Source organism: Capra hircus, chromosome 14 (assembly GCF_001704415.2).
Source record: "Capra hircus breed San Clemente chromosome 14, ASM170441v1, whole genome shotgun sequence".
Classification (NCBI taxonomy): Eukaryota; Metazoa; Chordata; class Mammalia; order Artiodactyla; family Bovidae; genus Capra; species Capra hircus.
The window spans coordinates 44,834,778-44,861,584 of NC_030821.1; the positions used below are offsets into that span (position 1 = coordinate 44,834,778).

General features: G+C 40.7%; 1 protein-coding gene across 1 annotated transcript in view; it reads right to left on the bottom strand.

The window, feature by feature from the left end:
• Positions 1-26,354, bottom strand: part of LY96 (lymphocyte antigen 96) — a 32,582-nt gene extending 6,228 nt beyond the window's left edge. Inside the window, exons 1-3 of the mRNA XM_005689073.3 lie at positions 26,125-26,354; positions 10,399-10,488; positions 5,481-5,609 (exon numbers count right to left, since the gene is read on the bottom strand). Coding sequence (XP_005689130.1) covers positions 5,481-5,609; positions 10,399-10,488; positions 26,125-26,236 — 331 coding nt within the window. The 5' untranslated portion in view covers positions 26,237-26,354. The remainder of the gene's footprint in view (positions 1-5,480; positions 5,610-10,398; positions 10,489-26,124) is intronic.

A 26,807-nucleotide genomic window follows, 5' to 3' on the forward strand; every position in this document is an offset into this window, starting at 1 on the left:
CAGGTGAGAAGAAGGAGCTCTAACCTCTTCTGTGGGGCAGCCCTCTTTTTCAACTGTTTTTCTTTCCAAGAAAGACATATCTCCCATTCTCCTCTTATAGGGAGGTAATGTGAAGCCTCTTGAAGAAGCCAAGACAGAAACAAGGCAGAGTCAGAGAAAAGGAAGACAGAACCTCAGCTTAGACTCTTCTCTGCTCTTCCCAAAAGGTATCCACCTAGCTCACTGGTGGTCCAGTCCCGGTTTCCCTGCAACTATGCAGCACATAGGACCCAAGCCTCAGATGGTGTTATGGGTTGCAAAGTGTCCCCTCAACAGATATTCAAATCTAAACCCCCAGTACCTTGAACACAGACTTATTTGGAAATAGGATTTTTGCAGATGGTCAAGTTAAGATGAGGTAATTAAGGTGGGTCCTAATTGAATATGACTGTGTCCTTATACGGAGAAGGCAATGGCAGCCCACTCCAGTACTCTTGCCTGGAAAATCCCATGGACAGAGGAGCCTGGTAGGCTGCAGTCCATGGGGTCGCAAAGAGTCAGATACGACTGAGAGACTTCACTTTCACTTTTCACTTTCATGCATTGGAGAAGGAAATGGCCACCCACTCCAGTGTTCTTGCCTGGAGAATCCCAGGGACAGGGGAGCCTGGTGGGCTGCCATCTCTGGGGTCGCACAGAGTTGGACACGACTGAAGTGACTTAGCAGCAGCAGCAGCAGTGTCCTTATAAAAAGGGGTAATTTGGACATGCAGACCAACATGTATAGAGGGAAGACCACACAAGGAGATACAGGGGAAAGATGGTCATCTACAAGGCAAGAATCTCCTCGGGCCCTCTGAGCTAGGAGGGAGGCCTGGAGCAGATACTTCCTAACCAAGAGGCTTCAGGGGAAGCACAATCCTGCCAACACCTCGGTCTCTGACTTCTAGCTTCCAGAGCTGTTAGACCATAATCTGTTGTTCTAAGCCATCCAATTCTTGGTACTTTGTTACAGAAACCCTAGCGAAATCCTAAAAACAGGGCTAACAGACATTAAATTTAAAATGCCTTTGAAATATCCATTTATTTATTCAAAAATGTGTTTTTTAAAGAAATGAAGGGGTGTGTGTGTGTATTTATGTGTAAGAAGTGGAAAGATTATGTGTAATTTTTATTTCCAGTTCAGTTCAGATCAGTTGTTCAATCGTGTCCGACTCTTTGCAACCCCGTGAACCGCAGCACACCAAGCCTCCCTGGCCATCACCAACTCGTGGAGTCCGCACAAACCCACGTCCATTGAGTCAGTGATGCCATCCAACCATCTCATCCTCTGTCATCCCCTTCTCTCCTGCCCTCAATCTTTCCCAGCATCAGGGTCTTTTCAAATGAGTCAGCTCTTTGCATCAGGTGGCCAAAGTATTGGAGTTTCGGCTTTAACATCAGTCCTTCCAGTGAACACCCAGGACTGATCTCCTTTAGGATGGACTGGTTGGAACTCCTCTCATCCAAGGGACTAGCAAGAGCCTTCTCCAGCACCACAGTTCAAAACCATCAATTCTTCGGCGCTCAGCTTTCTTCACAGTCCAGCTCTCACATCCATACGTGACCACTGGAAAAATCATAGCCTTGACTAGACGGACCTTTGTTGGCAATGTCTCTGCTTTTTAATATGCTGTCTAGGCTGGTCATAACTTTCCTTCCAAGGAGTAAGCGTCTTTTAATTTCATGGCTGCAATCACTGTCTGCAGTGATTTTGGAGCCCAGAAAAATAAAGTCAGCCACTGTTTCCACTGTTTCCCCATCTATTTGCCATGAAGTGATGGGACCGGATGCCATGATCTTAGTTTTCTGAATGTCGAGCTTTAAGCCAACCTTTTCACTCTCCTCTTTCACTTTCATCAAGAGGCTTTTTAGTTCCTCTTCACTTTCTGCCATAAGGGTGGTATCATCTGCATATCTGAGATTATTGATATTTCTCCCAGCAATCTTGATTCCAGCCTGTGCTTCCTCCAGCCCAGTGTTTTCTTGATGTACTCTGCATATAAGTTAAATAAGCAGGGTGACAATATACAGCCTTGACGTACTCCTTTTCCTATTTAGAACCAGTCTGTCATTCCATGTCCAGTTCTGACTGTTGCTTCCTGACCTGAATACAGATTTCTGAAGAGGCAGGTCAGGTGGTCTGGTATTCCCATCTCTTTAAGAATTTTCCACAGTTTATTCACTTGCCCATATTCTCTAAGTATCACATCCTAAAAATGTATGACCTTTGTAACAACAACAAGTCATTGAGTATGTTCCTTACTCATTTGATTTGCGAAATTTCGAAGGTCTGTTGATAGCATCAATGCTTCTTAAATCAGAATGTCCTGATCTCTAGGCTCATGTACTTAGCTGCCAAGTGAGTTTCTTTATCTGAATGTTCCCAAATTACCTTGAGCCCAACATGCCAAACCAGAACCCACTATCTCTCTCTTTAAAAATCTGTCCCTTCCTTTTACACACATCATTTCCAATCATGGCACGTCTATCCATCCAATCAACACCCTGGAGCAGTTCTTGGTTTATTTGATGTTTACCTGCCACATCAAATCAGTCAGCAGTCCCACCATTCCTGTCTCCCAAAATACTCTCTTTCATCTCCTTCTCTTTACTCCCAGGGCCTCCCTCATGGTCCCTGACACAGCCTCCCAGCTGCATTTCCTTCCATCCAAGTTTCTTACCTCAGCCAAAACCCACCTCCTTCTGAGACAGGCTGGGACCTGGGAACCTTTGCTATAGTATCTACACCTGGACAAATGTCTCCTCTAGCAACAAAACAGAAAGAAACTATAACGGACTAAAACCAATTGCAAGCATGCGCAGTTGGGGCAAATTATGCACAATAGGATACAAAAAGGCCAAAAAACCCAACTGCCATTTCTGAAGAGCCAGGAGCAAAAACAGGATGTTGGGAGCAAAAATAGGGTATTGCACTTTTGTCCCCTGCGCTCAACACCACCAAAGGAGTAGGCAAACTACCTAAGTAACTCCTCTGTCCTATCCTGGTGTGTTAGGTGCTCAGTCATGTCTATCTCTTTGCTACCCAATGGACTGTAGCCCCCCCAGGCTCCTCTTGTCCATGGAATTCTCCAAGTAAGAATACTGGAGTGGGTAACCATTTCTTTCTCCAGGGTATCTTCCTACTCTCAGTTCATATAAGGAACCAGCTGGCCCCTCCTCAGAGAGTGAGCAAAGAAATTTGTTACTTATTTTCACTTCCCCTGGCTGCAGCAGGGGCCCCAGTGAAGATTTGCCAAATTTCCTGCCTAGCCTCTTATCGTGGGTAACAGTTCCACAGGGACACTAGTTATCTGCAAAAATGGAAACCTTGTTGGGTCACCCCTACCCACTAACAACAAGATTCAGACTGGTATTTAACCCATGGTTTACACTACCCTGGCCCCTTTTCTAGGCTCATCTCCAATTTCCCACAGATACATTCTGCTCGAGCTACAAAAAAGCTACTCTCCAGGGACTTCCCTGGTGGTCCAGTGGCTAAGACTCCAATTCAGGGGCCCTGGGTTTGATCCCTGGTCAGGGAAGTTGATCCCACATGCCACAACTAAGACCCAGTGCAGCCAAATAATTAAATAAAAACTTTTTTGAAAAAGCTACTCTCCAAATAAACTATATTCTTTCCTGGCTAGACAAGTTTGCGTATGCTGTTTCTTCTCAGGGAATGTCCTTTCTCCTTACTCTCTAGGGTTCTTAGATTTAAGACTCTAATAAAATAGTCTCTGAAGCCTCTTGAGTTCTCCTGTCACAGTAAGTTGATAACTATGCAATTAAAACTAAGAGCATCTAATCTATTAGCATTTATGACATTTCATTGTAACATTTGTTACCATGACTATCTTTCCCAGAACAAGGTGACCCGAAGAAAGAGAACCTACGGATGGACACCAACTGAAATCATGATTTGCTCAGATTAAGTTCAGCAGATGTTTGTGGAAGGAAGGGAGGGCAAGTGGGAAGAAGCAGGCAGTCTGGGTTGAGTCTGATACATTTTCAATCATAAAAAAGTGAGACTTTGAAAATTCATATAAATGTCAACATAATCCCACAGAGATTAAGTAACTGTAAAACTGTTGTATGAGAGAAAAGGACACTTTTTAAACAGTAATCTGCCAAGAGAATATCTTTCGCTTTTTTGTTGTCATTGTTGCTTTTTTGGTGTTTTTTGGGGGGTGGGTGGGGGGTGGGTTTTGGCCATGTCATGCAGCTTGTGGAAACTTGGTTCCTTGACCAGGGATCAAATGCACACTACCTGCAGTAGAAGTGCAGAGCGCTGACCACACAACCACCAGAGAATTCCCAGGGATTTCTTTCAGAGAGAAAGAAAGTATGGTCCAGTGGAAGAGCAGTTCTTAGAGGCTACTCCATTACCAGATCTCCAGAAGACCAAGGACACATTGCTGAACCACTGCAGACATTGGTTTCCTCGCTTACAAAAATGACAGGACTATAAAGTCAGGAACAAAAATGCACACTTAATCACCATAATTCTTGAATTCTTACACTGAGCACGCTACTAAAATTTTTTTTAAACACAGATTCCTAATTTTATCCTTAAAGCCACATAAAATTGGTTTCCTTGTCCCCATTTCTCAGAGGAGGGAAGTGAGGTTGAGAGAAGTTAAATAACACCCAAGGCCACATTGCTGGTCAGCGGAAAAGCTGGGACACTGGCTCAGGTCTTTATACTCTGAACCCAGACTCATAACAATGCCAGTTTCACAATCTGTATGTGGGTTGGGGGTGGCAGACAAGTTAGAGATGAGGAGAGATGGTTAAGCTATCTTAAAGCTTCATTTGTGTAGCAAGAGATTGATTCACTTAAAAACATTTTGTTTGGGGAAGGGGGCATGCTGCTGTGTTGTGGGATCTTAGTTCCCTAACCTGGGGTAGACTTTTCTAATTGTTTATGCTTTCCAACTTTTAGTAATGTGAAAATATAATATATAGAATTTTTTAACTATTTAAAATACTACCTTAAAAATTATTATGGAAAAATTCATAGGTTTGCAATAAGTGATCTTTAAGGTCCTAAACTTTGAAATTTTATGATTCTGTGAATAACTCCAGGTGGAAAAGAGGGAGAAAAGACATTGAAGGAATCAATGTAACTGCATAGAAAAAGCTACTGTGTTTTTATGAAAAATAATAAATGCAATGTTTAGAAAACAAGAGCCATAACAAAGGGTTAACATACAATGTTTAGCTAAATAAGGTAAAAATTTCAATATCTCTTCAAACACACCCAAATAAGTGTCATCTTAATAATAATCCAATAACTTAATTGTAAAATGTTGTTTAAGCTGTTAAAAGAAAAACATTGGGTGGAAATGAAGAATTATTATTAGAAAAAGGAACTTCACATTTTTAGAGTTTTTAATTTTCACAGCACTCTCATAAGACATTATATTCTGTTCTGATAGTAATGTGAATTGAATGCTTACCTCCCTTCAGAGCTCTGCAAAAGGAAAAATCATCATCATATCCTCGGCAAATAACTTCTTTGCGCAATGGGAAATTCATGTGCTTAGTAGATAGATAGATATTGAAGTATAAGCTCCTTATATCTCTTCCTTAAAGAGAAAAAAATTCATTAGCCCTTCAAATAAGGTATTTTTTAATAAATGTTTAATAACCAACATTGACTGTATACTTAAAATATGCCTTGTGCTTTTCCTACATTATTTCACTTAATCATCATAACTACTTGTAATATAGATATCATTATCCTGTTTTGTAGATGAGAAAACTGTAGTTCTGAGAGGCCCACTAGTCGATTGTAATCAAATAGAATGTTCCACAGTGAGAATTATCTGTGCTATGCCAAACAATAGAAGAATCTATACTTTCGAGAAAACGATCAAACTAAAAATACAAAATTTCCAATTGTTGTCACAGTTCCACTAGGAGATTCAAAAGAAAGGGAAGGGAGAGGAAATAACAATAATCATAATCAATTCATGCCCACATTTTAGTAGTTTTGATTACCGATTTCTTGGAGGATAAAATTGAACCTGTTGATTACAACTTAAATAGATCAACTTTTTATTATTTCCTTAAGAATCTCCTTATTAACAATGAACATGGAAAATTCCAGGAAGAAATGCATTTGGCTCATCTCTTCTAAGTTATTCAGTTGGCCCAACTGGACAAGATGTACAATCTCTTTTATAATGAAAACAAGTATCGTAACCACTCCTTTGTGGAAAATATTTTCCTAATAAGGTCACCATGACTCATTGCAGTCGCAGTAAAAAAAAAAAAAAAATTCTATCTTTACCTTGAACTTGACTATGCTTAACAGAACTGTCACCTCCTTTCTCAAAACACTGTTCTTCCTTTGGTGTTGGTGCTGCCATTGACTCATTTTTCTTAGGGTTCTAACTTCAGTGCTTCTTAATTTCACACTGCACACTCTCCCCAGCTTTAAATACCACAAAGGGTAATAACTTCTAAATCACTGTGTTTGGTTTCAACTTTTCTTTTGAGCACCTGTCCTCTGTCCTCATTCAGTATCTCTACTCAAATGTCACTTATTACCACCCCCAATAGATCTCAAATTGATTTCCTCATCTTCATTACCAAATCAGCACTAGAATTCTTAATTCTGGTAAATTCTCCTGGCCTCCCTGGCAAATTCTACTGGCCTCCTTTCATCCCCATTAATTAATTAATTAATTAATTATTGCTCAGTTGTGTCCGACTCTTTGCGACCCCATAGACTGTAGCCTATCAGGCTCCTCCGTCCATGGCATTTTCCAGGCAAGAGTGCAGGAGTGGATTGCCATTTCCTTCTCCAGGGGATCTTCCCAACCCAGGACCACTATCTTAATGCAGGTCCTCATTACTCTGAGCCTACAGTACCAGCAAACTTCCTTGTTTGTCTCCATTTCTCTACTTTCTGGGTTAAATGTAGAGAAGGAGAACATCATACAGTCTGTTTCAAATAGTGGCCCTCATGGTTCACTCAGTGGACTTGGACCTGAACCTCTCTCAAAGCAGGAATGTGTATGGAAGTTGAAGACCTGTTTTCATGGGGGATGTCTTGAGAAAAAGGCACATGGTAGCATGGCATCCAATGATGATGCAGAACAAAGAACCTTCTTCCATTTCTGTGTGGAACACGCTGATTCTAGGCTTCAGTCGTTCCAAAAAAGGAAGTGTTACTTTGACATCTCAATACTTTACATCTTGAGAAGTGTCTTGCCCTTAGACATCACTGTGGTCATGTTAGAGTTCACTGTGGTCACTGTGAACAATGGTTGAAGTGAAGTATCACTTGCGTGCCTCAGCAGGTCAGGGATATCAATATGGATATTGGAGTGGGAGACTGGGACATGGTGGCTCTTGGGGCTTCGGTAAAGAGGACTGTTTTTGAGCTCACCTATGACAACTTTGGGAACTTCTGGAAATAACTTTGAGGAAGGTGTATGATCCAGCTGTATTTGTCAATTAGTTAATAGTGGCACACAATTCTATTAGCAAGGCTATGAAGTCTTAAAATAAGTGATTTCCATTCCTAACCTATTTTTGGTTCAAGATTACAGTTATAGCTCTTACTGAATTTAAGCAGAGATAGGGCCACAAAAATATGGTTGATTTCTATTAATATGGCCCACAATTTCACACAGATGTTCTAGTATATTCTAGGGAAACCCGGGTCATAAAAGGAAAGCATTATAAAAAATATGACTAAATAATACTTTAATTACTGAATTAATATAATGACACATAAATGTCATATCTACTAAATGATTAAAGTATTTGTGGTGGCCTTGGAGGTGTACTGCTCAAAACTCCCTTCCAAAGAATCTATGAGGAGGAGGGCAGCAGGCAGAGAGCCTCCAGCTACCGCACTTTCATTCAGAGACCAGATGCTCACAGTCTGCTCCTGTAACGACGGTAACACTAGAACCAGTCCACTCCTGCCTGTCATGGGAAACGTGTGACACACAGAAGGCTCCCCACTTACCTTGCTGAGGGTGTCTCAGGGATTCATTTTAATCTGATGATCATCTTACCAAATTCTCCTTTCTTCTCTCTCATTTCAAAACTATTAGGCCAACCCAATACCTCAATCTGAATCTTCTCCTTGCCTGCTCTGGCTTCCTCTTTCCTTTACTGTTCATAAGAATTTCCCTCCCCAACCCCGACACCCTGCAAAAAATCCCTTGTATGTCTAACTCTTTCTTGGTATCTGAGTTTCAGAGAACCCTAAGTAAAACTGTGTTGTATTATTATTACTTGGATCTGGAAGGTCTGTTTCCTGTGTCTAAGGGCAATGGGCTTACTTGAAAATGAGGTCATTCATTATGTAAATAATCACTTTTGCAAACACACACAAATACCACAAAGGCCAGAAAACAAAACCTGAGAAAAAGAGGAAGAAATTGTAGGGCTTTCATTGGGCAAAAATTTAGATTATGTTAGGGGATTAAGGGATACATGCTACCATGTGTAAAATAAGCAACAAGGATATACCATACAGCACAGGGAAATATAGCTATTACTTTGTAATAACTTTAAATGAATTATAATTTATAAAAGTACTGAAACACTATGTTGTACACCTGAAATTACTATAATATTGTAAATCAACTACACTTCAGTAAAAAAATAAGTTTAGATTATTGCTTTCACCCTTGGCTAAGAAAGTAGAGCAAACAGTTCATTATTCTTTCCTCTGTGCTACCACTAAGCCTTACTGCTATCATTTCATTTATGGTAATATATTATCTACAGCTCTGTCTCTCCTATTGCACTGAGAGATTCTTAAAGGTCAAGAGAATGTCTTATTTATCAATGAATTTACAGTACATACCATAATATTTGAAATAAACTACACAATTACTCAGTATTTTTAAATGAATAATACAGAAACAAAGTGTCAGGATACAGGTTAAATGATTAGATGCAGGAAAATTAAGACATAAGTTTATTGTCTATCATTTCTGGATTCTCAACTACCCTTTTTCCTATAAGCTGGAGAACTAAACTCAGGAATAAATGTTTCTTAAGCTTATTTATATAAAGTATAAACTCCAAATATAAGCTGGGATGTAAATGATAATGGTGATGATGAAAAACAATAATGACAATGACAATGATTACAACCGAAGTTTCCTGGGATCTTTACAGGCCACAACTGACTGGTAGGAAAGGATGAAGTTGGTTTGGGGGGATTTTTTGGCTATGCTGTGTCTTCACTGCTGCACGTGGTCTTCCTCTAGTTGTGGCAAGCAGGGGCTTCTCATTGCAGTGGCTTCTCATTGCAGTGGCTTCTCTTGTGGCAGAGTATGGGCCCTAGAGGCATATGGGTTCACAAGCTCTAGAGCACAGAGTCAGTAGTTGTGGTGCACAGACTTAGTTTCACGGTGGCTTGTGGGATCTTGCCTGACCAACCAGAGATCACACCCGTGTCTCCTGCGTTGGCAGGCAGATTCTTAACCTCTGGACCACCAGAGAAGTCCCAGGAAGAAAGTTTTGTGTATTTTCATGGAGCCTTAGATCCAGCCCAATGCTATCACCATCATCCAATTAACTTTTACTAAGATGATAGCAAATAAAATCATAAAGAGGAAAAAGAAGAAATAACACAAAACGAAGCAAAAAGCATTGCTTCTTTTCATATCATCATCACCATATTTTTTTTTTAAAGTTCACGTTTAGGGAAAAAAGAAGTCCTGGATTGCTCATATACAAATCTTTGACTCATGAAAACCCAACTTTACTTATCAGCTGAATAGCTAATAACTGACAAAGGATATAGGTAGTAGATGGTTAGAAGTTTCAAATTGTTTCCATTTTTACCATGCCATTATATATAATCCCTCTGCATGAGTGTGAGCAAGCCTAGTGACTTGATTCTAAAAAATAGAAAATAGCAAAGATAATAGGGTGGCACTTTCATCATTGGGCTGTATAAGACTGTGACTTCTATCTTGTTAGCTAACTGTCCCCCTTGTTAATTTCAAGGACACAAGAAGCTATGTTGCAAAGGCCCAGAGAGCAAGGAACTGAAAGCTGGCCAACAGCCAGACAGAAACTGAACACTGTCAACAACCACCTGAGCTTAGAAGTGGGTTCTTTCCTAGTTGAGCCTTCAGAAGAAACCCTGGCCAACATCGTGACTGCAGCCTTGGGGGAGACCTTCTAAAGCTGACACAGCTAAGCCATGGCCAGACTACCGACACACAAAGACTGTGAGATAAAGAATATGTATTGTTTTAAGCCATTACGATTATGATAATTTGTTACATAGCAATAGAAAACTAATGCACATACATTTAGAACTTCATCATTTATCACTGATATTTATGGAGCCCTTTTAATTGATCTACAAGAACAAAATTTTGGACTTACTTGGAATGTAGTAGAGATAGAGTGTTCCACGGCTTCCCTTCAATGTTATACAGGGCTCAGAACGTATTGAAATAGGAAATTTCAAGTTATCTAAATGAAATAAAGAAAATGTCAATAAAATTAAAATAATTTAAGTCATTTATAATAAGTATTCTGAATATAAGTGTCCCCCCCCAAAACTACCTTTTCCATTAAAATTTTATAATGAGCAAAATTGAGAGTAGTTAAAAATATCATCCTCCCCAGAAGAGTGAAGTCAGCCAGGTGGCAGATAAAGTCTTCCTTCCCCCTACAAACACACCAATACAGCAACAATTTATAGACAATTTCCCTTTGTGAGAAATCAGAAACCAACCAACAGTTTCCTGCATCCCAGAGAATGTAAAACAAGACTCACCAAGTCAGTAGTGAGGTTCAAGACATCTCTCACCAGAGACACTGCTCCTGGCTTAGCATAATGAGGAAGAGATACCCTACCCCTCAACTTCACTCAGAAGGGAATAGATGGTTTATGCATTTAGAGCCCCAAATTTCCCAAGGAGATCCCCAGAGGACTAAATAAAGAAAGTCTGAATAGTCTTAGAACTAGGAAGGAGACTGAATCAGCAACTGCAAATTTCCCAAAGAAAAGTCCAGGGCCAGATGTCTCCACAGGAGAATTCTACCAAACATTTAGGTCAGAATTAACACCAATTCTCAAACTGTCCCCCTAAAAATGAAGGAGAAGGCACATTTCCAAACTCATTTTATAAGGTTAGCATTGTAAAGCCAGACAAAGACACCACAAGAAAAGAAAACTTTAAACCAATATCCCTGATGAATTTACGTGCAAAAATCCTCACAAAATACTAGCAAATTGAATTCAATAGCACATTAAGAGGATCACACACCATGACTAAAAGGCATTTTTACCTGGGATGCAAAGGATAGTCCAACATACAAAAATCAATTAAACGATATGCCACATTAATAGATTGAAGAATAAAAACCACATGACCATCTCAATAGACAACAAAATTCAACACCTTTTCGTGATAAAAACTCCCAACAAACTTTAATTAGAGGAAATGGCCTCAACATAATGAAGACTATATATGGAAAGTTCATAGCTAATATCATACCCAACAATGAAAAATTGAGAGTTTTTCCTCTAAGATCAGGAACAAGACAGGGATATTCACTCTCAACAGTACTGCAAATCCTAGCCAGATGAATTACATAAGAAAAATAAAAGGCATCCACACCAGAAAGGAAAAAGTAAAATTTTCTGTTTGCAGATGGCAAATTTTATACATAGAAAATCCTAAAGATTCCATTAAAAATTGTCAGCACTAATGAAAAAAATTCAGTAAAGTTACAGGATACAATATCAAAATACAAAATATCAGTTGCATTTCTATACACTAATAATGAACTATACAAAAAGGAAATTAGGAAAACAATCCCATTTACACTATCACCAAGATTATAAAATATCTAGGATTAAACTTACTTAAGAAGGTAAAAGACTTGTGTGTTGAAAACTACAAAACATTGATGAAAGAAATTAAACAAGGCACAAACAAATTTAAAAAAATCTTATGTTCATTGAGCTTCCCTTGTGGCTCAGCTGGTAAAGAATCTGCCTGCAGTGCAGAGACCTGGGTTCAGTCCCTGGGTTGGGAAGGTCCCCTGGAGAAGGGAATGACTACCCACTCCAGGATTTTGACCTGGGGAATTCCATGGCAGAGGAGCTGACCGGCTACAGTCCATGGGGTGGCAAAGAGTTAGGCATGACTGAGCAACTTTCACTTCACTTCCTTGTTTAGAAGAAGTAATGCTATTAGAATGTCCATTTTATGCAAAGCAATCTACAGAATCAATACATTTCTATCAAAATCTCAATGACATTTTTTTACAGAAATAGAAAAAACAACTCTAAAATTCATATGTATGGCACCATAAGGATGTTAAATTTGAGGAACAAATCTGGAAGCATCACATTTTCTGATTTCAAACTATATAGCAAAGCTATAGTAATCAAAATAGTATGATAGTGTAAAAAATATGGCCATATAGACCAGTGGAACTTATCAGAGAACCCAGAAATAAATCCACATGTATTCTGCAAACAAATCTTTGACAAGGATGCCAAAAATGTACAATATTTAAAGGAAAGTCTCTTCAACAAATGGTGCTGGGAAAACATGCAAAAGAATGAAACTGGACCTTTACCTTATACCACAAACAAGAGCCAGTTCAAAGGAGATTAAAGATTTAAACATAAGATTCAAAACTATAAAAACCCTAGAAGAAAATGGGAAAAACTTCATAACATTGGATTTTACAATGATTTAATGGATATGACACCAAAACAAAGGCTGCAAAAATATAAATAAACAAGTGGGACTATATCAAACCAAAAATCTTCTGTACAGAAAAGGAAACAATCAACAGAGTAAAAAGGCACCCTATGGAGTGGGAGAAAATACTTGCAAACCATATATCTGATAAAGTGTGGATCTCCAAAATATACAAGGAATTCCAAAAATTCAATTGTATTGAAACTAACATCTGATTTTAAAATGAGCTAAGGACTTGAATGTACATTTCTTCAAAGAAAATATGCAAATGACCAATAGGTATATGAAAAAATGCTTGTCACTAAGCATCAGGAAAATGCAAATCATGAAACCAGAAAGAGATGTCACCTCGCACCTCTTTTCTTGTTTTGATAGTAGTCAGATTGGCTACTATCAATAAAAGAAAAGAAAGATGACAAGAGTTGAAAAGGATGTGGAGAAACTGGAATATCTGCACATTGCTTGCAGGAATGCAAAATGATACAACTGCTATAAAAAACAATATGGAGATTCCTCAGAAAAAATTAAAAATATTACTACCATGTGATCCAGGAAACCTACTTCTGAGTCAGTTCAGCTCTGTTCAGTCACTCAGTCGTGTCTGACTCTTTGCAACCCCATGAATCGCAGCACGCCAGACCTCCCTGTCCATCACCAACTCCCGGAGTTTACCCAAACTCATGTCCATCGAGTCAGTGATGCCATCCAGCCATCTCATCCTCTGTTGTCCCCATCTCCTCCTGCTCCCAATTCCTCCCAGCATCAGAGTCTTTTCCAATGAGTACTTATCCAAAATAACTGAAATCAGGATCTTGAAGAGACATTAGCATTTCTACATTCATTGTAACACTATTCACAATATCCAAGGTATGGTAACAACCTAAATGTTCATCGACAGATGTATGCATAAAGAAAATGTGGTATATACATACAATGGGATACTATTTAATCTTTTTAAAAAAAGGAAATTTTGCAATATGCTACAATATGAATGAACCTCGACATAATGTCGAGGACATTATGCGAAAGGAAATAAGCCAGTCACATAAGGACAAATACTGCATAATTCCATGTCTCTAAAACAGTCAAATTCATAGAATCAGAGAGTGGCTAGTAGTTGCCAGGGTCTGAGGGGAAGGAGAAATGGGGAGTAACTAATCACAGGCATAGAGTTTCAGTCAAGCAAGTGACTAAGCTCTAGAGATCTGCTCTACAACTTCATGCCCACAGTCAACAATAATGTACACTCAAAAATTTAAGAGGGTAGATCCCAGGTAAAGTGTTCCTACCACAGTAAAATAAAATTTAAAATTCTGTACAAATACAAAAAAAAAAAAACTCCCTATAATGTAAATAGATTAGTGTTTTAGTGCCCTTATAGTGAAAGTGAAATCACTCAGTCGTGTCCGACTCTTTGGGACCCCATGGACTGTAGCCTACCAGGCTCCTCCCTCCATGGGATTCTCCAGGCAAGAGTACTGGAGTGGGTTGCCATTTCCTTCTCCAGGGGATCTTCCTGACCCAGGGTCAACGCTTTAACCTCTGAGCCACCTGGGAAGCCCTTATATTTGCCCTTATATTGTTAAGATGTAGTTTGAAGGTAGTGAATTACTTTAAATTGTGTGGAAATGAGTGAACGCCTCAAAATGTATTTTCATAAAATTACTTGTTCCATTTTCACACTTTTTAACCTGTTCTTTTCTACATTGCTCTTCTTTTCTCTACTCTTCTTTTTGTATGTTCCACTGGTTAAAAATAGAAAATACACATCAAGTAGAGTTCTAGTAAATGTTAAGTGATTGAATACATGAATGAGTGAATGAGTTAATAAACAAATCTTCCTAAATAAGAAATTTCAAGAAGAGCTTATAAAAGCACCGAGGAGGAGGAGAAAGAGACTAAACCAGTTTTATTTAATTTGCCCCTAAATGTAACCCTTAAAAATTAATGTTAACATCTCTCATTCAATGAATTGACTTTCCCTGCAATAAAATTCTCACAGAATGAGCTATATTAACAGTCATTTCACCAAATCATGGATGTTGACAAATACTTGATGAAAGATGCTCATTCCTGGGACAATTATGACCAAAGAAAAACACCCCAAATCTGCAACAACATAGATGAAATTTGAGGGCATTATGCTAAATTAGACAAAGAAAGACAAACACTATATGACTTCACTTTTATGTGGAATCTGAAAAACAAACAAACACAGAAAACACACTAAAACAAACTCAGAAAACAGACTGGTGGTTGCCAGAAGCAGGGGGTGGAAGGTGGGAGAAATGAGTGGAAGGGGTCAAAAGGTACAAACTTCAGTAATAAAATAAGTAAGTAATGGGGATATAATGTACAGCATGGTGACTATAGTTAATAATACTATTTTGCATATTTAAAGGTTACTAAGAAAATAGATCTTTTGGGGGCTTGTGGGAGGAACATGCTTGTGGCTTTCAGATTCTTGGTGCCCCAACCAGAGGATGAACCTGGGTCACCACAATGAAAGTGCTGAGTCCTGAACACTGGACTGCCATGGAATTTCAAAAAAAAGGTAGATCTTAAAAGTTTTCAGCATAAGAAAAAAGATTTGGTAACCTATGTGAGGTGTGCGTGCTAAGTCACTTCGGTCATGCCCAACTCTTTGCGATCCTATGAACTATAGCCCACTGGCTCCTCTGTCCAGGGGATTCTCCAGACAAGAATACTGGAGTGGGTTGCCATGCCCTCCTCCAGGGGATCTTCCCAACCCATGTGTCTCTTATGTCTCCTGAATTGGCAGATGGGTTCTTTACCACTAGCACCAACTGGGAAGGCCAACTATGTGAAGTGACGGATGCTAACTAAATTTATCATGGTGCTCATGTCACAGTATATACAGATATCAAATCACATCGTATACGTGAAACTGTTATAATGTTATATATCAATTATATGTTATATATCAATTATATCTCAAGTTTTTAAAAAAGCATTTTAAAAAATGCTCAAGTGAATAAATATTAATTCTCAGTCACTAAGTCATGTCCGATTCTTTTGCGACCCCATGGACTGTAGCCTACCAGGCTCTTCTGTCCATGGGATTTCCCAGGCAAGAATACTGGATGGATTACCATTTCCTTCTCCAGGGGATCTTGCCAATCCAGGGATCAAACCCACATCTCCTGCTTTGGCAGCCTGGTTCTTTACTGTTGAGCTACCAGAGAAACCCAACTGAATAAATACTGTCCATCTATTTATTGAATTAATGTAAAGTCATTAAACCTCTGGTGACTCAAATGGTAAAAAATCCACCTGCAATACAGAAGACCCGGGTTTGATCCCTGGGTTGCGAAGATCCCCTGGAGAAGGAAATGGCCACCCCCTCCAGTATTCTTGACTGGAGAATTCCATGGACAGAAGAGCCTGGTGGACTACAGTCCATGGGGTCACAAAGAGTCGGACAAGACTAAGTGACTAACACTTTCACTTTTCACTTTCAAAGTCATTTAAATAAATTTTTAGGATATTTAATGATATAGATGTTTGTGGCATACTATCAGGTTTTAAAGCTGCTGGTTACCCAACAATATACCCAATATGATTCCATTTTTACTGTTTTTAACATGTTATTATACACCTAAAAGAATATTTATCAAAATAATAAATTGTTCATAGTGGTTAACTCTTAACTGATTGACTTATGTGCCTTATTGTCTTCTTTTCCACCTAGATTTTTGAAGGTTTGCATAATTAGTATACTTATTCACTTTCTTACCATTGAAAAGGTTGACATGGTATTGAAACATGGGCACTTTCACATGCATTGCCAAGCACAGTGCAATGTGTCTCTTCTTTCTCAGTGATAAGCTTGTAGAAAACCATCAGAGCAAGTCAATCAAGACCCTGGAGTAAAGCTGGGAACAAGTTAAAGCAGTGAATCACCAGGACCAATTGTCGTAAGGGCAATTCTCCACTTTCAGTTAAGGTTCCTAATGTCTGAAGCTGGTCTGATCATGATGAAACCATCAAGTCAATCCAATCAGACAAATGGTCAGAATACCTCTATAGGTGCTCAATATTGAGCCAGCACAACAAGGCAGGGTGGAGTATAGAAGTGTAAGCTTAATCTTTACATCAGGAAGCCTAAGATTTTTCTAGAACGACAAGACCACCATACATTTTAAAAAAATTAGATGTAAGACTCAAAAAAAAAAGCACATAACAGTATATAATAAGTGATTCATTTATTTGCAAAGGTTTGGGAACTAATGTAAAATAGTTTCATTACTTTAAAGTCACCATCTTTATGGTAGAATTCTACATTTGGTTTAATAAATATAGAAAGTAATGACCAGGTCCAGCATAGAATAAGAGCCTCCAGGTTCCCCTGCAAATGTATCAGCATTGCTAATCCATTGTAGCACTTTTCCCCTGAGCTCTGCCTTAGAACCCTTCTTAACATTCCAGGCAACTGCAGTTAGCACAGGAAATTAAATCAGTGCCACTCTGAGTGTCGGCAGTAAGTACTACTGGAGATCACGAGAGAAAGCATTGGTTGGAGTTGAACTATCAGAGCAGTTCATTTTACTCCTTTAACAGGATTTCCATTACATAAATATGCAGTTCCTTCTGACAGGCATGACCTTGTCCTCATCAGTCTGTAAACTCCTCCACATACCTTCAGTATGTACTCAAATATCAACAATCCTGTTAAACCTTCCTTGACTCCTCCACATCTTCCCAGCCCAACAGCCACAAACACACTGTCATTCACAGTACTTGATCATCCTTGAATGGTCATTCAAAATGTTTACTACAGTTATTTGCTCACACATCATTCTTCTTTGTAAAAATAGTGCAAGCCTTGAGAGAAGGCTCTATTCATTTTGCCTCTGGCACATAGCTCACTGTAAATAATAAATGTGTGCTTATTCACTTCTTAGCACCAAATATTGCTCTAGGCACTACAGAAACAATGAACAAATGATAAATGCACACTCTAGTAAAGAAATCTAACAGGGCCCTGAGAGAGACTGAGCAGGGACAGAGAAGTTGGGGGAGTGGCAGTGGGGAGAGATACCTCAACTACAGTATCCTTTAAGTGAGTGACAGGAAGCAACCAACTCTGTGGACGTTGTGATCAGGAATGCAGATTCAGAGGTGGCAATGACTTTGATATGTTCAAACCACAAAAATAAACATACATGCATATATATACAAATAATGTTTCATGAGATACATATAATAGGCAAATTCACAGAGACAGAAAGTAGAGCAGAGGTTATCAGGGACTAAGGGGAGGAAGAAATGGGGAGTTACTTTTTAATGGGTACAGAGTTTCTCTTTAGAATGATGAAAATTCTGAAAATTGGTGATAGTTGCAAAGCAATGTGAATGTATTTAATTGTAAGTTTTATGCTTATGTTGGTAATACAAATAATGATCATAATAATAATATAGGTCAATGTAAATGGAAAATAATAGGGGGTGGGAATCATAGGAATCAGACAGGTAGGCAGGGCCATCTTGAAGGGTCTTAGAGGCCTTGGTATAAAGTTGGGATTTCTTCTAACTGTAGTGACAAGCCACTGGGGGTTTTAAGCAATCAAAATAGTCTTATGTAACTTATTTATATTTTCAAAAGATCTCTCTGGTCTCCATGGTGAGAACTGATTGTATGGGGGAGGGAATTAAAATGGAGAGAGGCCGGTTTAAGAGGATGTTGCAGAGGCCAGAGAAAAGAGATGAGGATGGCATAAGTGGTGAGCAGTGGACAGTGAAAAACGGTTGGCTTTAATCATTTACAGTGGCCACGACATGGAAGCAACCTAAATGACCACTGACAGAGGAACGGATGAAGAAGATGTGGTACATAAATACAATGGACTATGACTCAGCCATAAGAAAGAAGGAGACGATGCCATTTGCAGCAACATGGATGGACTTCAGAGATTTATTACACTAAGTGAAGTAAGTCAGACAGAGAAAGGCAAATATCATACCATATCCCTTATATATGGAATATTTAAAAAAACGATACAAATGAACTTACTTAAAAAGTAGAAACAGACTCACACACTGCAAAAACAAATTTATGATTACCAAATGGGAAAGGTAGGAAGGAAGGATAAATTAGGAGTTTGGGATTAACATATACACACTCTATAAATAAAACAGATAATCAACAGGGCCTGCTGTATACAGGGGATTCTACTTAATATTCTGTGATAACCTATATGGGAAAAGAAATTGAAAAGGAATCAATATTTGTATATGTATAACCAAACTACTTTGCTGTACCTAGCAAAGCATTGTACATCAATTATATTCCAATATAAAGTAAAAATTAAATTTATAAAAAAGGTAGTTGGGGAATTCCCTGACAGGCCAGCGGCTAAACACATACACGCACCAGTGGTTAGAACTCAGTATTTTTACTACTGTGGCCAGGATTCAATCCCTGGTTGAGGAACTAAGATTCCACAAGCCAAGCAGCACAGTAGAAAAAAACAGTAGTTGGCTTTAAAATATGTTCTGGGGAAAATGAAAATGGAATCATTGATAAATGTGAAAGTTAAGGGAAAGAGCTAATTAGGGATACCCCTGCTTTGGGGGCTAAGGAATTAGGTGGATAATGTCATGTGGAAGATTTTGGAAGAAACAAATGTGGAAAAGAGTATAAATGAAAAGTCCTAGCTCCAAATGGCTATTAGACTTCCCAGTGGAATGCTGAGTCTGTAGAATAATAGATGAATCCTGGTGATATGTATAGTTAACCTTCCTACTGTTACTGAAATGCAAGTCCATGCACCCAATGCACAATGAGGCCAAATAATACAAAAACAGTCCTGAGTGTTCATTGGAAGGACTGATGTTGAAGCTGAAACTCCAATACTTTGGCCACTTGATGCAAAGAGCTGACTCATTTGAAAAGACCCTGCTGCTGGGAAAGATTGAAGGCAGGAGGAGAAGGGGACAACAGAGGATGAGATGTTTGGATGGTATCACCAACTCAATGGACACGAGTTTGAGTAAACTCTGGGAGTTGATGATGGACAGGGAGGCCTCGTATGCTGCAGTCCATGGGGTCGCAAATAGGCAGACACGACTGAGCGACTGGACTGAACTGAACTAAATACAAAAACGGAGTCTGGGGCAGAAAAAAGTTTACTGCAGGACTATGCAAGGAGACAGGTGGCTCATGCCTTTAAAAACCCCAATTCCCTGAAAGCTCTCAGGAAAGCCCTTTTCTAAGAAAAGAGAAGTAAGGTTGTGGGTAGTTGTTGCAAAGGTCTTGGTGCAGAGCCTTTGCTCTTGAGGTCAGGTAACCATGTTCCTATAAACTTCCATCAAATGAATGTGATCCTCTGTCCTGACAAGAAAGGCCAGATCCCCAGACAACTTCTACCCCACTGAAGTCCAGTCCTGGCTGAGAGGAGGCAAATCTCAGCTGCAGGCTCCCTCAGGGCCAGGTCCCCAGATGCTGCCCAGCCGTCATCACTGAGGGAGGCAAACGCCCAAAATCCAATCTGCCCTCAGGCCGCCCAAACATAGAGGGCAAGTTCCCCAGACTGCATCCCAGGCAGACGGCTGCTGCCACAAGGTCACAGAGATGGGGATGCAGGAGAGGTTCATCGCTGCTTCAAGGCCTAGGCCTGGCCAGTGCACGGCCTTGGTGAGGACTCCGGAGCCTGGCAGGACACAGCCACCAGCCTGTTCCTGGGTCCCAGCTCTCACTCTGGCCCAAGGCTGCGTGGGCTAGAGGGCCCCCAAGGGAGAGGGGAAAAGGCTGGGATCAGTCTCTTACCTCAGACTCAGCCAGACAACCGCCACTCTGCCGCTCGTTGGCTGCTGCTACTGCTGCTAAGTCACTTCAGTCGTGTCCGACTCTGTGCGACCCCATAGACGGCAGCCCACCAGGCTCCCCCGTCCCTGGGATTCTCCAGGCAAGAACACTGGAGTGGGTTGCCATTTCCTTCTCCAAGGCATGAAAGGGAAAAGTGAAAGTGAAGTCGCTCAGCCGTGTCCAACTCCTAGCGACCCCAGGGACTGCAGCCTACCAGGCTCCTCCGCCCATGGAATTTTCCAGGCAAGAGTACTAGAGTGGGGTGCCATTGCCTTCTCCGCCCGTTGGCTGAATGGACCACTAACGGTCACTGGTCGATAGTTGGTCACTTGGAGGCGGGGCCACTGCAGCACCGACCAATGGCTGAGCAGGACCACTAACGGTCCGCTCAGAGGCGGGTGAGGCAAGTAACCACCAAGGCCAACCGGCCACATACTAAGGGCTGCACACAACAGTGCTCTATTATTGTGTGTGTGTGTGTGTGTGTGTGTGTGTGTGTGTGTGTGCGTATGTGAATTCAGTCGTGTCCAACTCTTTGTGACCCCGTGGACTGTAGCCCACTAGGCTCCACTGTCCATGGGATTCCCCAAGCAAGAATACTGGAGTGGGTTGCCATGCCCTCCTCCAGGGGATCTTCCCAACCCAGGGACCGAACCCACAATCTTCTGTGACTCCTCCAATGCAGGCGGATTCTTTACCGATGAGCCAACAGGGGAAGCCCTCTATTACACTAACACCGGTAAGTAACACAAAAGTCAGGAGTTCCTTGAGGATGCCAGCTATATTGTTTTTGTTTTTGTTTTTTTAATATTTATTTGCCTGCACCAAGTCTTAGTAGCAGCATATGGGATCTTTAGTTGTGGCATGTGGGATCTATTTCCCTGACCAGCAAGGAAACCCAGGCCCCCTGAGTCTTAGTCACTGGATCACCAGAGAAGTTCCATACCAGCTATAACTTAACATGCACTCTCAGCATTCCTCAGCATAATAACTAAAATAACTAAACATAATGCCTATTAAAGACATTAATAAACAATTAAATTCAACTTACTTGACTAGTCTCTGTAAGGTAGGTAGGAATTTTAATGGACCTCAAAGTTTTCCAAAGAACAGAAAGATAGAGAAGAATATTTCAGGTTAGAGAATAGTAGAAATATAAATAAAGGTCAGTCAAGAGGCTGGCCTGCTTGGAGTTGGGAGCTGGGGGGAAGAGGGGGAAGACCAGATGCCAAGATACACACACTTAGCTGGGAGGACCATGCAGCAGCCGCACATCCAATCAGTCAGCAAGTCCAGTGGCTCCATCTTCAGAACACAGTAATCCCCTACATATGAACAAGTTCTGTTCCAAGAGTGCATTCATAAGTCCAATTTGCTGTTAGGTCCAACAAAGTTAGCCTAGGTACCCAATTAACATGATTGGTGATATAGTACTGTACTGTAGTAGGTTTGTAATACTTTTCACACAAATAATACATAAAAAGCAAACAAAAATGAAACATTTTTAATCTTATAGTATAGTACCTTGAAAAGTACAGTAGTACAGTACAACAGCTGGCATATAGGAGCTGGCACTGAGTGAACAGGCAAGAAGAGTTACTGAGGAAGGAGAGGAGGTGGGAGACACTAGAGCTGAAGGAATGTCAGCAACAGGAGATGGAGGGCAAGCTGCAATTTCACTCATGCCTGATGTTGATGGAACACATGTTCACATCTCTGAAAGTTTGCAGTTTGAAGGTTCGAATGTAGGGGACTTCCAGCACCAACCCCACCTCATCACCTCCACTGCTCCCGCTCTGGCCTGAGTCACCAATCTCTCATTCACTTGGACTATTGCAAGTCTCCCCACAGGTTGTCTGCTTCCACCTTTGCCATTTTATAGATTACCAATCCGTGAGACAGACCAAGCTTTGTTCACAGTAAAAGGTAAAGTCATCTCCTGACTTACAAAGCTATCATTCCTTTCCCATTTCCTTCTATGATATCATCTCCTACTACTTCCTCAGCACTCACTCCATGGCAGCCACGCTGGACTCCTTGCTATTCCTTCTTCACCACCTCTAGGCCACTGGGCTTGCTCTTTCCCCCACCCCTTCCCCTGGATATGGTTGTGGCTCGCTCCCTTTACTATTCCTGTCCTGGCTACATGTCACCTTCTCAGTGAGGCCCTCTTTGGCCATCCTAATTTAAAATGCAACCCCTACTCCCATCTTTGCACTCTCTATCCCCTCCCTCACCTTACTCTTTTCTCATAGCAGTCACCACCATCTGACATGCTGAATATTTCACTGGTCAAAACTCCAGGAGGTCTGGGACTTTTGTTGTTCACTTCTACATTATCCTCAATGTCTAGAATAAGCACATGCCAGATGCTCAGGGAGTACTGGCTAAATTAGATAATCCATGAATTCCTTAAATTTCAGGATGACCTACAGCCAAAAACACGTTACAACTGAGTCTGACAACTCTAGGCTACAGGACAGTGCATGTCCAGGACTGTGTGGACTGACTCGCACAGCCATGTTTTCTGCCTTTTCCAGAGTTGGAGAATAAAACAGCCAATTATTGCCATTTCTGTATGTTACGGGCTGAACTGTGTTCTCCCTAAATTCATATGTTGACATTTTAATCCTTAGAACCTCAGAATGTGACTGTCTTTGGTTGTTGTTTAATCGCTAAGTTGAATCTGACTCTTTTGCAACTCCATGGAGTGCAGCCCACCAGGCTTCTCTGTCCATGAAATTTCCCAGGCAAGATTACTGGAGTGGGTTGCCATTTCCTTCTTCAACTGTCTTTGGAGACAGTGCCTTTAAGAGGTGATTAAATTAAAATGAAGCCATTAGAGTAGGCTCTAATCCAATATCATCAGTAACCTTAGAAGAAGAGGAGATTTAGACATACAGGGAGTCCCCAGGAATGAGTGCACACAGACCAAAGGTCATATGAACACATGGTAAGAAGACAGTTATTTATAAGCCAAGGAGAGAGTCCTCAGAATGAAACTAAACCTTGAACTTGGATTTCCCGCCTCGAGAACGGTGAGAAATAGATTTCTGCTGTTTAAGCCACACAGTCTGTGCTATTTAGTTACAGCAGCCCTGGCAAACAGGTATAACATGTATGCCCAGTAGTTCGGCCAAAAGGGAATCACTCTCACAGAAAGGACTGAGTTATTGTCACCAACACCCTGACAATAACACTGGAGGGATCAATGCTCCCAACACATGATGTGCTTCCATCTTGGCCAGGATGGATTCTCGAACGCAAGGAAAAGTTGATGTCGGGGGAGGGGGGTCAGAGAGGCCCAGCAGCCAGGAGTCTTGCTGTAGCTCTTACCCCAACCTGCTCCCGGTGATCCCTACATCCGTGGGGCAGCAGAAAAAGACCACAAAATTTCTCAGCGTTGTAGAGAAGCAGGTAAGATCCCTCCTCAAGGGACTTCCCTGGTGGTTCAGTGGCTAAGACACCAAGCTGCCAATGCATGGGACCTGGGTTTGATCCCTGATCAGGAAACGAGATTCCACATGCTGCAACTGAAAAGAACCTACGTGCTACAACAAAGATCAAAGACCCTGAGTGCCACAACTAAGACCCGCCTCAGCCAAACAAATAAAATATTTTTTTTTAAGAAAAGAAGATCCTTTCTCAAAAAAATCAAATTAAAAGACAAATTGAGTTGGTGTTACTAGAAGATTAAAAGTTAAATAAATTGGGACTTTCCTGGCTGTCCAGTGGTTAAGACTTCACCTTCCAATGCAGGGAGTGCAGGTTAAATCCCTGGTCAGGAAGCTAAGATCCCATGTGCCTTGAGGCCAAAAAACCCAAACATAACAAACAGAAGCAATATTGTAATAAATTCAATAAAGGCTTTAAAAAACGGTCTACATCAAAAAATATTTTTTTAAAAAAGCTAAATAGATAATATAAAGTGTTACATAAATAAAGGCTGTATGAAACACAGCACAGAAAAGGTGGTATAATGAGTGTGTGTGGAGCAGAGAGAATGTTCTCTCTTTGGTTCTCTCAGCACCAAAGCAGAGAGAAGAGGACTGAGTGCACTGAGGAGGTCCTGGGACACAGGAGTTGAACTGACCTTCCGGGATGGGGAATTTTCAGGGATAAGTTGAGCAGGAATTCAGTACAATCACAAACAGGAAAAAAGCCATCAGTCTGAGACCGGTCACACACTTAGGCTTTGTTCCCACATCTGGGGTTACTTCTCAATCCCCAGGAGTAACTTTATATTAATATTTGCCAGAGTGTATTTGGCACACTCAAAAAATTAGAGAAAATAAAACTGAACATTGGGAGATTAAATAGGTTTCTTTATTGCAGAACTTCTCAGAACTCAAAGTACATTTGTAAATCTCCCCCAAATGATTAGACCATAAATCCTTTTTTCCCATGAGAATTTCAACTAACCAGTATTTTCAGGAGCATCCCTTTAAAACTTCCTGATATTGCTAGTTGATAGAAAAGGCCAACCAACCCATGGTGCTTTGGTGCAAAGCACCAAACCAAAACAGCAGTCAAGCTCCAAAGCTGTGCTTTCAGACCAGCAGATATTTGTAGAGAAAGGGGGGGAAGCAAAATAAGATAGAACAAAGCAAACAACAGTGATCCAACCAGTAAATAGCATTCGACTGTGGCTGATTTCTTTTTTTAAGTAATTAATATTATTGTTTCTATGTGGCTCTGGGCTAAAAATTCTACCTCAAAATAATCCTTGCAAAATGGGTTTGAAAATCACTTTCACTTTACAGATTAAAAAACTGGAGCACAGAGAGGCTGAGACTTTGCTGAAGATCACACAGATAGTAACTGACAGAATCAGCCTTACACCCAGTTAGGCAGCTTTTACCAAGAGCCTTTAACACAGCAGCCTGAAACATTTGAACAGAGCACCTGTTATACACCCGACACAGTGCTGGAGGAAAAAAAAAATCACAGCCTGGAGACAGAACCAATTCGAAGAAGCAGCTAGGACGTTCTACCTTCTCAAGACGAACCAGTCAATCTTATGTTAGTCACTCAATCGTGTCTGACTCTTTGCAATTTTATGGACTATGGCCTGCCAGACTCCTCTGCCCATGGAATTCTCCAGGCAAGAATACTGGAGTGGGTAGCCACTCCCTTCTCCAGGGGATCTTCCCAACCCAGGGATGGAACCCAAGTATCCTGCATTGCAGGCAGATTCTTTACCATCTGAGCCACCAGGGAAGCCCCCAGTCAGTCTCGGGCTGAGACAAAAATCTCAGAAGCAGATGTTCTGCCAGAACAGGGAAGAATCTGAAACTGGGTTCAAGGTAAAGATAGCTGACCACAGGAAAGGACAGAAGTGCTTGGAAGTCAAGAGAAACACAGTTCAGAGACTCATGAGGTCTATGATGGATGGAGAAAATCCACAGAGGGCAGGAACCAGATATCCCTTTTGCTGCCAGCAGCCTCCCCGAGAGCTGGAACACACGGTCGTTTCCTGTGTCCTGGTGACAGCAGAGGAAGGTTCCTGTGAAAACACCCTTGGAATGGTTGACCTGTTTTTGCCTTCGTACTTACCACAGTAGTCGTACCAAACGGCGGCGTCAGAGGAGTTGCAGACCCAACGTTTCTCCCTAGGTTCAGTAAATATGGAAGAAAACAAGGCGGAAAAAAGCACAAATGGAAACATGATTCAGTCTCTCCAAAACTTTAAAAATGTAAGGAGAATCTGTAACTAATCTTCAGACTCTTCCCCTTTATTTTTAGTAAAGGGAAAAAAATGTAACTTAGTCATCAGTCACATGATTTTTGAGTTCCTATCCAACTGTTTCCTCTTTTGAATGTGTGTTTGCAAATGTGTGTGTGTAATATTTGAGTACTTCCTGCAAGAGGAGAGGAAAATTATTTAGAATGTACTCTTTGACTGTGCGATACAAATGAGAGCACAGAGCTTTAAAAACAAAACGAGGTATTTCCTGGTCAATAGTAACAAAACCCGTCTTCTTTAGAAACTCAAAAGCCCAGCACTCTTTATCCCTCTGTATTGCTATTCTCTCCCACAAGTTCTTTTTCTTTTTTCCTTTAAACCCTAAGCACACCCTCCTATTCTTTCTTTCTTTATGACTGTGCTGCTTGGCTTGGAAGCATGAAGTCCTAGACAGCCAGGGAATTCCCTCTCGCAAGATCTTTATACATCAATTCTTACGGCCCAGAGAGCAAGACCTTCAGCTCTGAACTGAACAGTGTTCATGCACAGTGTT